The sequence below is a fragment of the Pundamilia nyererei genome, unplaced genomic scaffold (genome assembly GCF_000239375.1).
Source record: "Pundamilia nyererei isolate P.nyererei 1_Seehausen unplaced genomic scaffold, PunNye1.0 scaffold00011, whole genome shotgun sequence".
Taxonomy (NCBI): Eukaryota; Metazoa; Chordata; class Actinopteri; order Cichliformes; family Cichlidae; genus Pundamilia; species Pundamilia nyererei.
This window is the reverse complement of record NW_005187412.1, coordinates 5,226,412-5,239,761: the sequence shown is the minus strand read 5'-3', so window position 1 is coordinate 5,239,761 and position 13,350 is coordinate 5,226,412. Positions and strand designations below refer to the sequence as shown.

Genomic DNA, 13,350 nt, shown 5'->3' with positions numbered 1-13,350 from the left:
TGTGTGTGTGTGTGTGTGTGTGTGTGTGGGCAGCCGCCTGGCAGAAAATAACGTGCTGCAATGCGGTCTCTATCTTCCTCTCATTTTTCCATCTGGTTGCCACTGGTCCCAGATTTTAAATAAAAGCCTTTTTGTACACATAAAAGCTCGATGTAGCTTACATGGGGTTCCTGACATTGATTCATAATAAGAACAACTCCAAAGGTGGGCTGGAACAACAGCATTTATTAGGCTGATGTAATAAAAGTCAGCTCATAGTTAATGACATTAAGTAACTGAAATTAAATTTAACATCTTACCTTAAAACGTCAATGAACAAATGCATGCTCCTCTCAAAGAAATCCACAGGTTCATGTCTAGAGTCCAGCTTTTCCTCATACATTATAACCCAAGACAATTATTAGGCTGTCTTAACAAACAATCTTTTTTTAATTAATACGAATGCTTAGTTTTTCGTGCACCTATTCATTGCTCTTAGATGAAAATCTACTCAGTGTTTGCTGGGTTGTCATTGAGCTATAATCAGATTATACAGCAGGCTTGAATTCAATCAAAAGTAGGCATGTTTGTTCTCTGTCAGCGATACTTTCATCTCACTTCTCACCCCGAAATGAATGCTGCAGTTTTGATAATGAGAGGAAACAAATATGCTGCTCAGTGGTTCTTTAATTTTCAAAATATTATAATAATCAAAGGAAACCAGCTGCTGTCAGAAACAGGATAATTAGTAGTAACTGTTACTGCTTTTCAAATGCATTAGTAGGAAACAGCTCATTTCCGTAAAGCTTTTTGTCAGTTAAAATGTGTGAATACGAAGACGTTTTCCACTTTTTGTGGGGTTCCTGCATGGATTCGTTGTACATGGGTTGTGTATTTTCTCTTTAGGTTTGTTGTTTAGTGCAACTAGTTTTAAAAACAGTAGTTGGGGAGGATTAATTTCATATTGCGTGGGCATTGTGTTGAGACTGGATGGACTCTAGCTCCTCTGCAAATCAGAATTAGACGAGTGGTTAATAAAATAGATTGCTTGATGGATAGATGGCATTGTGTCAGTATGGCAGTGAAAACAGTATTATCGACTATTAAATATTGACACTGTGAGTGTGACATAGCAAGTCTGTGATTGACCCCAAGGGGGGATTCTTTTCCTATACAGGCAGGCTGGGTAAGTACCAAATTAATATTTACCCATACTCACTAATATCAGGTAATTCCAGGTTTTGATCAGCACCATGGACAGCAGCCACAGTCAGCGGTCACATTTATAGACTCATTTATCTAACTTAAACTGTCTTCAACTAGTCTACCACAAGCCCGAAATAGGTTTGACTTTGCTAAAGTATTATGAAGACAACTGTAATGTATATAAGCATGGAACAATAATAGTGGTAACAATGCTTTACGCTCAGCAAGTCTTTGACAATACCACTTAAATCCAAAGTCCTAGCAGTATACTCACTGTGCCCTCTTCTCTGCTTTCTCGTTTCAGCACAAACTTCTTTTTTTTTTGCTGTGCTGACAAACTGCTCTGTAAGATAAAAAAATTAATTGTTGCGTAGTTGATGTCAACAATTTCACGGGCATATAAGTAGTATACATCCCAGCATGTCCCAAGTTTTCAGAAAAGGCCCTTATTTTTAAGTCTGAGGAGTATAAAAGCATTAAAAAAAATATCTGCAGCCTAAATTCAGCTCATAAGGAAAAATATACCTTATAAATAAAGCTACGCTTTGACACACATGATCAAACCGTGACTTAGACATTTAGTGGATCACTTATAATCTGTCCAATGTTAGTTAAAGGCAGCAATGTCATTAGCAAAAGGCGAAACAAACCAGAGACACCTAACTTTCTGCAACTAGAGGAGCCCCCTGCTGACCTTTAGAAAAAATGCAAGTTCACTTTTCAGACCCAGAGGCAACGTTCCTCCTTTTTCAAACAGTCTTTTTAGATATTAATATTAAAAAGGAAAAGCCCACAAATTCAGAATCATTTCTGCTTTCATACTGCTACTGCATGCAGTCATTACAACCATAGCAAAGGATAGATAGATAGGTAGATAACTCTCAGTACAACAACAAAAGTGGCATTCATGCTGAGCAGGTAGTGTTAAACCAACAGCAGCAAGAAAGTGACAAAAAAGAAACAAAAAAATTGCTGTCATACATGTATCATTACAGCCTTGCCTATGTTAGCTTATAAACTCAGAAACAGAACAAGAGAATGCAGAGCATAATTAAAACATGTGATTTTGGTTGACATCCCAACAGGAAACGATGATGGACAACGCACTCCGCACTATATCCTACATTGCCGACATTGGGAACATTGTCGTCCTGATGGCAAGACGCCGGATGCCACGCACAGCCTCACAGGACTGCATTGAAACTACACCCGGAGCGCCCGAGGCAAAGAAGCAGTACAAAATGATATGCCACGTCTTTGAGTCTGAGGATGTAAGCAGCTCTTAAAGAGTTTTCCGAATGACAAACCCACTGTGCCTCTATGTGTTTATGGGAGAATCGTCTCCAGAGAGTGGGTACACAGATGACAGATGTTATTTTTTTGTCATTATGTAAGAGTTCTCATTTGGCAGATCCTTTAACATCTAAAGATAGTGAAGATGACACTTGCGATTGCCTTTCAAGTGCTATGTGAGTGTCAGAAAATATTTCAGCTTCCCACTTCTCGTTGCTTTTTAACTTCCACAGTTTGACTCCGACGCACAGTTTTCTTGCGTTTTTTCCCCTGAATTGAGTGTTGTTAAATTATCTCAAATGCCGTCGCTAATATAAAGAAGCTCTAGAAACGTTTTTTGGAGCACCCTGCAGTAATCACTTAGGGCAGCCCAGTGATGTGAAATGATGTAAATTGGCTGGGCACTTTTGATTTTGATTTGCTTTCCTCATTGAAGCAGATTCAGCAGGAGCTGGCAACATGAACAATGTTGCGCAGAGGAGCCAGCGACTCACTTTCTGTGCCAGTCAGTATAAAGGCTGGGCTCCAATCTGCAGCCTCCTCATCTAATTTTGCTGCCAGGCTTTAAAGGCCGCCCAGAGTTATAATGGAACCATTCAGCCGCTCATCCATCAGCTTATAAACAGTTTGTGTTATTGTGGTTCCACTGGCTGTATGTGGTGATTCCTGTCTTTTCTTCTTCTTCTTTTTTATTTTTTATTGTTGTACATAACTAGTTCATGGTGGGACTTGGAGCCATTACTGTCTGCAAAGAGGGATTTATATGCAAGTATAGATTTCAATTAAACAGAGGAAGTATGGTTATATCATTCAAATGTATACAAGGTTTATTATTGCTGTCTGTTGGCTTCCTTAACCTCGATATCACCTGAATGAGAGAGCAGGAAACAGGAAAGTGTGTCTTTTTTCTTAGTGGCGAAATATCGCTTATGACAGAGAAAGTCAGTAGAAACTTAAACACCTTTATATTTATTCCACTACTGGTTGATGCCCTTAGCTCCCTGTGTTGTTATTTATATGCTGCTGGGTTTGCTTTTGTTTACAGCCTGACATTTCTGTCTGCAGGCCCAGCTTATTGCTCAGTCCATCGGCCAGGCTTTCAGCGTAGCTTACCAGGAGTTCCTGAGAGCCAATGGCATTAACCCCGAGGACCTGAGTCAGAAGGAGTACAGTGACATCATCAACACCCAGGAAATGTACAATGATGACCTCATCCACTTCTCCAACTCTGAAAACTGCAAAGAGGTGGGTATACCTCAGAAGGAAGAACTGGGAATAAACAGTGAAAGACTTTGCATGTGGGACGAATCACACTGGCGCTGCAGGGCTATTAGACAAATGTACTACTATAGTTGCTGTTAGCTAATTAGATTAAGAGGCAGATGGTACAGTAAAATCTACTTCAACAGTGTCAGATCTAGCTTATTTTCGCTGTTGCATTTTTGCTTTAGCTAATGCCGTGCCCTGAAAACATTGCTGGAGGCTTTTGGTGAATTACAAACTGTGAAACGTTTACTGGTTTATGAGCACAGAGGCTGCAGGGGCACCATCACACAGCTGCTGTATTAGGGGCACATGAGTAATTTACAGTAATGAGGAACCTGGGCTTTCTTGAAGTAGTAAAGTTTTCCCACCTTACTAACTGTTCGAAGAATAAAGTCATGTCTTGAGGCTTGGTGTGTAGATGAGTAGTATCAGCTGGTCTGAAACAGGAAAACGTATCCGGCATTATGACAGTACTGGAGGATGAGCAAAAGCTGAATCTGAAAAGGTCTGTAAAGTCAAACATGGATGCGATAAATCAATACAGATAAATTATTGGTAGTTCTTTGTTGTTTAAATACATTTTACAACCAAAGTAAATTTGGTTGTAAAATGTCGTTCCTCCTAGCAACCTTTCCAACAAGCCAAACCTTTTCAGTCTTTTTTTTTGTACTTGCAAAGCAGGTGTTTTTCATACATTGCTATTTGAGACAACCAGTACAAACAGTGCTGACTTGTTTGCTAAAGACAATTCTGTTCTTTGTCAATACATCAAGAAGTTCAAGAATACACTGGCCAGTCACATTTATATCCATGTCTGTCCAGGCTTGGCCTTTGACCCTTTGGATCTAAAATGTACCACTTTATGATGTTATCCTACTATAAGTTTGTTTTGAAGAATTAGTGTAAGATTTATTGTGTTCAACATTTAGCACTGTTCAGTTCGCTGTCGAGTCCAAGTGAGCAAATCTGCCAGATTTAAAGAAATTCTCAGCAGTTGGCTCAGATGCATTAAAAAAAGACAGAAAAAGATCAGGGGGATTGTGTTACTGGAGGCATGTAATCCATTATGTACTCCAAATGCAATGACAGGACTTCTTTTGGCATTTTTTAGTATTGTTATTAAGGCTCAGAGGAAATAGGAAGACCACACAGTAATTGAGTAATGGAGAAAACACAATGTCCTTAATTAAATTAGGCTACAAAGTGTCTGCAATGTGGTGAGTGTGTGTAGAGGTATCAGAAAGAAAGAAAGAAAGAAAGAAAGAAAGAGAAAGAAAGAAAGAAAGAAAGAAAGAAAGAAAGAAAGAAAGAAAGAAAGAAAGAAACTTAACCTCCTAGGACCTGGTGTCCACATATGTGGGTTGTCTAGACCAAAATACTAAATTTTGTTGTACAAGGGCCTGATATCCACTTACGAGGACATCATACTGCCGCTGTTCTGTCGGAATTTAAAGCGAATGTCCTCATATGTGGATCTCATTTTTCTCAGAAACAAAAATCAGGTAAAAAAAAAAAAAATCACATAATTCTTTGTTTTTACATTCATCAGGTCCCAATCATCCCAAATAGCAAACAGAAATTAAAAATGCATGCCATGGAAGAGTTCGGGTCTTAGGAGGTTAAATGACAGGCAAACAAAACCCAAACCAGCCATGACCCCTGCCTGCTGGAGTGAAGCAAGAGACATGTTTAGCACTAAACCCTTTTAAAAAACAAGTTCTAAGCGGGGCCAGACACTTACCTCCTATAAAAATTTTTTTTAAAAAGACAGAAAGATGAAGGAAACAAGGGAGACACAAAGTAGTAGAGAGGTCATCACAAGCATCCATCATGTCAAATGCTGTTATTAATCTCCACTGTTAGCAAAACAAAACATGCAGATAAAATATGCAGATAGAAAAGTAAAATGTCATGTGAACTAGGGCTGCCACAAACGATTATTTTGATAGTCGACTAGTCACCGATTATTTTTGTGATTAGTCGACTAATCAGATCATCATCCATTGGACATAAGACGTACAGCTTATTGCACCAGCAGCATCTGCTCTTATATAACTATCATTAGCTTACAGCTTGAAGTGTTTAAGGTCTGTGCTAACTAAAAATAAAGACAAAATGATAGTTTATTAAATTTTAATGAATTTTGGAGATTGTCTCAGTGGAGTTTGATAAACTCAGCCGTCTGTTCCTTGCTATCTAAACTATGACAGGACATTGGAGTAAATTCTACCATTTCACACTTCTGTTTAATCAGTTTTCTGTTTGACATTAATTCAGCTGTGTAAAACTTTAATCTCAGCCAAACCGATTTACTCAGGAACAAATAAAACACTGAAAAAAGCCAAACAATAACATTTTTAAGTTATCTAAGTGACTTAATATCATGTTTAACCTGAGTAGCGAAAGACGGCGGTGGGTTTGAAAACAATTTGCCGGGAGTCCGGTGTTCTCACCGGCTCTAGTGAGCCTTGAACCCCGGCTAGCTATCGAGCTGGTGGGTAACAGACGTCTCCGAAAATGTCGCCTCACTTTTACAAATATGTGGTGTCTTGATAAACCGAACACATATTTGAAGTGTACACAGCTACATTCTCACCTGAAAATATGTTAAAAGTTTATTTTTTAACCTAGAAAGAGAAATAAAAGTAATATTAGAACTAAGTAGCTGCTGCCATTGTTAGAAACTGGATTGGGCTGAGCTGTGCTATGAATTCTGGGATAGGTTGGGCCATACACCCGACCTATCCTTCAAATCTGGGGAAAGTAGGACGTATTTGTCGGCTGCATTTGCAGAAGTCTTCGAATTTGGAAAGCCTTCGTCGCGTCGCTGCAACGTAACCGGCCTTCAAATGTGGCCGCAGCTACGATACCGGACACTGCTCCTTCTTCTTCGGGGTTTAACGGCAGCTGGCATCCTTGTACATGCAGTGCTGCCATCTTCTGTTTCAGTCCGTTATTACACTCTTAAAGCCTACTACTTACGTCTTTCAGGATCTTACAAGGCTTTAAACGACGCGTCGACTATTAAATTTGTCGTCGACGATTTTGGTAGTCGACTAATCGTGGCAGCCCTAATGTGAACTAATCCAGACATTAAGGTAAGAAACCTTGGACCAGTAGTCCTCACTGATTTTCAACATTAGCTGTAGCGGTCTAATCTGACCAGAGATTTGAATCTATTTCTGTATAAGCAGTAATCCGTAATCCATGTTAAGAGACTGTACAGTCTCACTGTTGTAAGTATAAAATAAAGTATACATTAATATATATGAAGGATATTAAAAACCCCACCATTGTGGGTCATGTGCTTTCAAATACAGTTGGACAGTTTCTGTTCATCATTAAGGTTTTGTTTTTTTTAAATGACAAACAGACTCCATCCCCTGCTTACTTCTGTCTCCACAGCTGCAGCTGGAGAAGAGTAAAGGGGAGATCCTGGGTGTGGTGATTGTGGAGTCTGGCTGGGGCTCCATCCTGCCCACAGTTATTTTAGCCAACATGATGAACGGCGGCCCAGCAGCTCGCTCTGGCAAGCTCAGCATCGGAGACCAAATCATGTCCATCAACAACACCAGCCTAGTGGGGCTGCCGCTCGCCACCTGTCAGGGAATCATTAAGGTACTGAGACACTGAAGAAGTGGATGGAAGAGGCAGCTGAAGTCATGAAATACACCCTAACTTGTTATTTTCAAAATTCAACTACATAATTTCTGTGAAAAAACCTCTTATGTTTGTGTGTTCTTCTCTGTGTCAAAGGGCTTAAAGAACCAGGTCCAGGTGAAAATGAACATTGTCAGCTGCCCTCCTGTTACTACAGTCCTCATTAAGAGACCAGATCTAAAGTATCAGCTGGGCTTCAGTGTTCAGAATGGCATTGTATGTATAATTTCATAGAGCTGTAAGTGGGTGGCTCTGATACTATTAGTTATTATTAGTTAATTAGTTAAATGATCAGGGGGTAGAACAAAATACCTTTATAATGAGCTAATTTTCTTCTTTGTTGTTGTTGTTTGTCTTTCCTACAGATATGCAGTCTGATGCGAGGAGGCATTGCTGAGCGAGGTGGGGTCCGGGTAGGTCACAGGATCATAGAGATCAATGGTCAGAGTGTGGTGGCCACAGCACACGAGAAGATTGTCCAGGCTCTCTCGAACTCTGTTGGCGAGGTGAAACTGATGCACACAAACATTTCACAAAAGAACATCTACAAAGAAAGCCATAGTTTTCAGACACAAACATTTGCATTCGTTATTGTGGCTTCACACACTCGTTGCCTGAAACCAGACATCACGAGCTGGGAGTGGATCAGACTGACAGTCACTTACAGGGTACTGCTGTATCTAGTTTATTATAGATGGGAGCATAATTTACCACATAAAAATCACATGAAATAAAGTTGTTAAGACTATAAACTCATCAGGATTAAATTCAGTACAGTTTAAAATGTTTAAAAGGTTGTTTTCTCATAGGCATGAGTCACCTGTTATTGGCCATCAAAGGAAATAACTGCTGATGGTGCAAAGTAGGTGAATCCTGATTTAAATGCTTCCCCTCTTTGAGACCAAGTATTGAAGCAGCTAACAATAAGAACAAATGTATGCTGATTGACATATGACAGTGGGGTTACAGAGGCAGCCAGAGCCTGGAATGGTTGCTAGCCACCGACTATCAGCTACAAAGTGATGTGTGATGAATGTCTTCCTGTGTGAACGCTCCTTTATACACTGGTTTCACCATCCTGCATCCATCTATGCTGTCATGGTCACTAAATTGAATCATCTGTAAAAATAATGCACAGCAATGATTGTTGGTACATAATCGCAACAATTACTGCTCTAAAGCAGGCATGTCAACTCAAATTACATAATGGGCTACATGCTTGATCTTAACTGGGTCACACTAGTGAAATTCCCCTTTCTGTCAGTTTAAAGTAGTTTAATTACACATTTAATCCTTCAGATATCTTAATATAACAAAATCAAGTGTGAATTTAACATTAGGTCTCTGTTTTTCTGCATGATATAGAAATCCTGCTGTAGAATGAAAGAAATCTGTCAGCATGACTCTTTGAGTTTAAATTATAAGAAAAAGAAATTGTTGAATTAGAGAAAAGGTTCTGGTGGCTCATTGACTGTCCAGAAATTTGCTTTTTTTTACTATGTACTTGTAGTGAAAAACTACAAACTTTTCTGTCATTTAATTATTGATCTGTTGCCTAATTGGTTGGTGAAGCCATCGGGACGTCTTTGTCAGAAGGAAAGGTTCTTAAAATATGGGTAAAAGTCATGCACATTCCCAGCACCATCCACTGGGTCAGATTGGAATTGTTGCCAGGCTGACTCTGGCACCTGGGCTTTATGTTTGGCACATCTGCTGTGAAGAAAATAGCTTTTCCATGTGTCTTTAACCCTTTAGACCTCTACATCATCACTGTGGTTTTTCTGACCAGAATAAACAAACTGTGAGTGATAAATTGCACAAAAATGCCGTATATAGCAAAAATGATACAAATGAAAATGAATATATGCTAATTTATATTTAATTTATCTTTCAGAATTTGTCAGCAGGTTCAATAAACTGTCCAGTTTCAAAACTTTACAATTTGCTGACAATTATTTCATGGTTCAGGCTTTACAGGGTTAATTTTGACAGATGGCATACTTTTAACAGACATCCTGCATTGTAAGCAAACAGTGCGGTTGGTGTAATTCTTACATTGGTAGGAAAAATCGTAAACACGGAGTAACCTTGAATGAGTGAAGTGTAAGAGCAGAACTAGATCACTGTCAGAGCCAAATAAGTCACACTGCTTAAAAAAAATACCCAACTCAAATACACGGTAGATGGAAGTGTCGGTTCACTTATTCACTACTTAGTGTTCAGGCACTTCGATGTGGGAGACCATAAATTGTGTTAGTACAGTACAGTAAAATATTCTGCTCAGATCATTACTTTTATACAGTTGAGAACCCTTTAAATTGTCTATATCTTTTTTAACTGTGTCCTTATTGCCTGATGACATTTTTGTCCATCGATTTCATTTGAATTTTATGTTGTATTTACAAGAAGAAAAAAACAGTCTTATTCTTCAGGTTTCAGCTGATGGTCTATTTCACAGAACCCCTGGTGTTTTCTCTCTCCGTCAGATTCACATGAAGACCATGCCGGCAGCCATGTTCAGGCTTCTAACGGGACAGGAGACCCCCATGTACATATAAAGAACAGCCAAGAACCGCCCCACGGGACAGGCAGTCAGCTGCGGTGGGTTATCATACAAACAAACCTGACTGGTTACGGGGTGGAGGATTACTCCTCCCTGTCCTTTCAATTCTCTCTTCTTTTTCTTTTCTTCGTCTTTGGGCTGATGACTCCAACTCCTCATCATCTCTCTAGTCTGTGCTTAACATGCAACAGCCATTATATTGATACTGGATGCCTAATCCACTCGACCAGCTGAAGAGACAGAGTGTATGTGTTTGTGTGTGGATGTGCGTGGATACTGTTTGCTATTTATTTGTCCTGTCTGTGTGGACTTACCGAACGAATACGTCACAGTTTATTTTTTTATATTCATGTAATGCAATATGATACTTCTACTCTACTTTCTTGTATATTTTCATTTTCATTTCTGTTAATTTATTCCCATGTAAATACATATTTTGCTAATATTGTGAGTGCGGACGGGGGGGCAGCGCTGTATTGTAAATATTTACTGAATCTTGCCATCGAACTGAGGCCATGATGATGGCAAAGACACAACTTAATGCCGGATATCATCAAAAGGGGAACGAGTTACGTGTCTGAAATGTTGGGTTTAGATGTGCTAAGTGAATAAAATAACGTACACGTGACTCAAGCCAATTCTTGGAGCAGGCGTGTACGGGAGAAACGCCATATCCTTTTACTTTACGACATTTTAAGGCAATACACGAGTTCAACTTCTGAATGGCAAGTCTTTTCTAAATCAAACACTCACATTTAAATAATATTAACATGCATCAGTTATGCTTTGGATATCAAGTCACAGGTATGAAAAGTTTCTTTTGTGTGCTTCTCTGCTGTGTGTTCATCTCTAGTGTTCTGACTGAAACTCATGCATACTTTGAGTGAACTGTGAATGTAACTTTGTTGTGTGAGCTGTCTCATTGCCATACGCAGTATTAGAATGTCTGTACATAAATAAAAAACTTGTCTAGTATTGTGCTCATGTTAAAAAATAAAATAACAAAAAAAACCAAAACCTCACAGGTTTAAGTCACCGCAAACGTCCTCCCAGCTATATGTTGCCCTTCATTCTTGAGAGGGAAAGAGAGAACTGTGAATCACACACTGTGACAGACAAAAAAAAGCCTTACTGGGGAGTAATGGCTTTCCAATGCATTGTAGTAAATTTTAACCGTAAGAACATTATCTGTGTGCATGCCTCGTAAAGTAGAATCATGTCATTGTGACAGGATAATAAAATATGAGCTAAACCTGGCTGTGATTTATTTTTTTAAACTGCAAATGCTTTAAATTACTCCACAAAGACTTAACTGCCTGAAATCTTCATGATTCTTCATGAAGGTTCAACGAGGAACTGCAAACAATCCTTAGAGATTTTGGTCTATGTTGACTTGATAGTATCACAGTTGCTGCTGCAGATTTGTGAATCTCCCAATGCACCACATCCCAAAGGTGCTCTGCTGGACTGGGATACGGGGGGGTGAAAAAGTATTTGCCCCCTTTATGATTACCTATTTTTTTCCTACTTCAATGTTTCAGATCATCAAACAAATTTAAACATTGGACAAAGATAACACAAGAAAACATAAAATGCAGTTTCTAAGTATAGGTGTTTATTATTAAGGAGGGGAAAACAATCCAAACCTACATGGCCCTGTATGTAAAAAGTGGTTGCCCCGCCCGCTCCATTATAACATAAATTAACTGTGGTATATCACATCTTTGGAACGCTGAGTTCAACTTCTCTAGTCACACCCAAGCCTGATTACTGCCACACCTGTTCTCAATCAAGAAAAATAGGACCTGCCAGACATAATGGAGTATCCAAGGAAATTCAGGAACAAATGAGAAACAAAGTCACTGAGATCTCTCAAGTCTGGAAAAGGTTATAGAATCATTTCTAAAGCTGTGGGACTCCAGCAAACCACAGTGAGAGCCATTATCCACAAGTGGCGAAAACATGGAACACTGGTGGACCTTCCCAGGAGTGGCCAGCTGACCAAAATTACCCGATTCTTCCAAGAGGTCACAAAAGACCCCAGAACAACATCCAAAGAACTGCAGGCCTCACTTGCTTCAGTTAAAGTCAATGTTCAGGACTCCACCATAAGTAAGAGACTGGGCAAAAATGGTCTGCGTGGCAGACTCAAGACTAAAACCACTGCTGAGCAAAAGGAACATTTTTGCCAGGAAACATTTTTATTATCCCCAAGACTTCTGAGAAAATATTCTGTGGACTGACAAGACCAAAGTTGAACTTTTGGGATGGTGTGTGTCCGATTACATGTGGTATAAAAGTAACACAGCCTTACAGAAAAAGCATATCATACCAAGAGTAAAATATGATAGTTTGATGGTCTGGGGCTGTTTTGCTGTCTCAGAACCTGGAAGACTTGTGTAGTAAATGGAAGCATGAATTCTGCTGTCTGCCAAAACAGCCTGAAGGAGACTATCTGGCCGTCTGTTCATGACCTCAAGCTGAAGTGCGCTTGGGTTGTGCAGCAGGACAATGATCACAAATACACCAGTAAGTCTACCTCTGAATGACTTAAGAAAAACAAAACGAAGACTTTGGAGTGGCCTGGTCAAAGTCCTGACCTCATCTGATTGAGATGCTGTGGTATAACCTTAATAAGGTGGTTCATGCTCAAAAACCCTCCAATGTGGCTTGGAAAGAAAGCAACTGGACTTGAAGATGTTTCACCTCTCATCCAAGAGGCTTCTTCAGTTCTAAAATCAGTGGTGGAGTTTTATCTGGGACTTTCAATCATTTCGTTTTAGAACTGGAGAAGCTTCCTGGATGATTAAAATAAAATAAATCAGGCTAAATTGAAGTGTTTATGATGCAAGTTGAAATTTTGATTGGCTGCTTTAGTCAGAAGTAAAAACAATTTAATATCTCTGGTAAAAGAATTGTTACTTATACAGCACATTTCACACACACACACAGACACACAAAGATGACACTCAGGGGCAACTCAAGGTTCAGCATCTTGCCAAAAGATACTTGGGTACATGGTCTGTAGAACCCGGGGAATGCTCTACCGACCTACTGAACAGTAGATGGCCCGTTCTACCACAGCCATCACATGAGATGATTACTACGATTAAATAATTAAATTACTATAGACGCTTCAGGTAAGACTGATTCTGATTTGATTAGCATCTCTCAATTGAGCAGTGAACAGTAAAACATCTCTTGCGGTTATATATTATGCAGTGTGAAATTTCAATGCAGCTGTTTTGACTAATCAAAAACTACAGAGGAGGTCATTCAGCAGGGATACAGGATACCCAAGCATTATCCAAACAGAAAAGAGGGAGCCTTAATTATCAGTTTTACTTGTGTTTTTCAAGGCGCACAGGATTATAATTCAGCCT

General features: G+C 39.4%; 1 protein-coding gene across 1 annotated transcript in view; it reads left to right on the top strand.

Moving 5' to 3' along the window:
- Positions 1 to 11,223, top strand: part of apba2b (amyloid beta (A4) precursor protein-binding, family A, member 2b) — a 78,796-nt gene extending 67,573 nt beyond the window's left edge. The window contains exons 10-15 of the mRNA XM_013908477.1: positions 2,271 to 2,456; positions 3,544 to 3,723; positions 7,150 to 7,362; positions 7,501 to 7,620; positions 7,770 to 7,910; positions 9,891 to 11,223. Of these exons, the coding sequence (XP_013763931.1) occupies positions 2,271 to 2,456; positions 3,544 to 3,723; positions 7,150 to 7,362; positions 7,501 to 7,620; positions 7,770 to 7,910; positions 9,891 to 9,962 (912 nt within the window). The 3' untranslated portion in view covers positions 9,963 to 11,223. The remainder of the gene's footprint in view (positions 1 to 2,270; positions 2,457 to 3,543; positions 3,724 to 7,149; positions 7,363 to 7,500; positions 7,621 to 7,769; positions 7,911 to 9,890) is intronic.
- Positions 11,224 to 13,350: the final 2,127 nt, after the last annotated feature.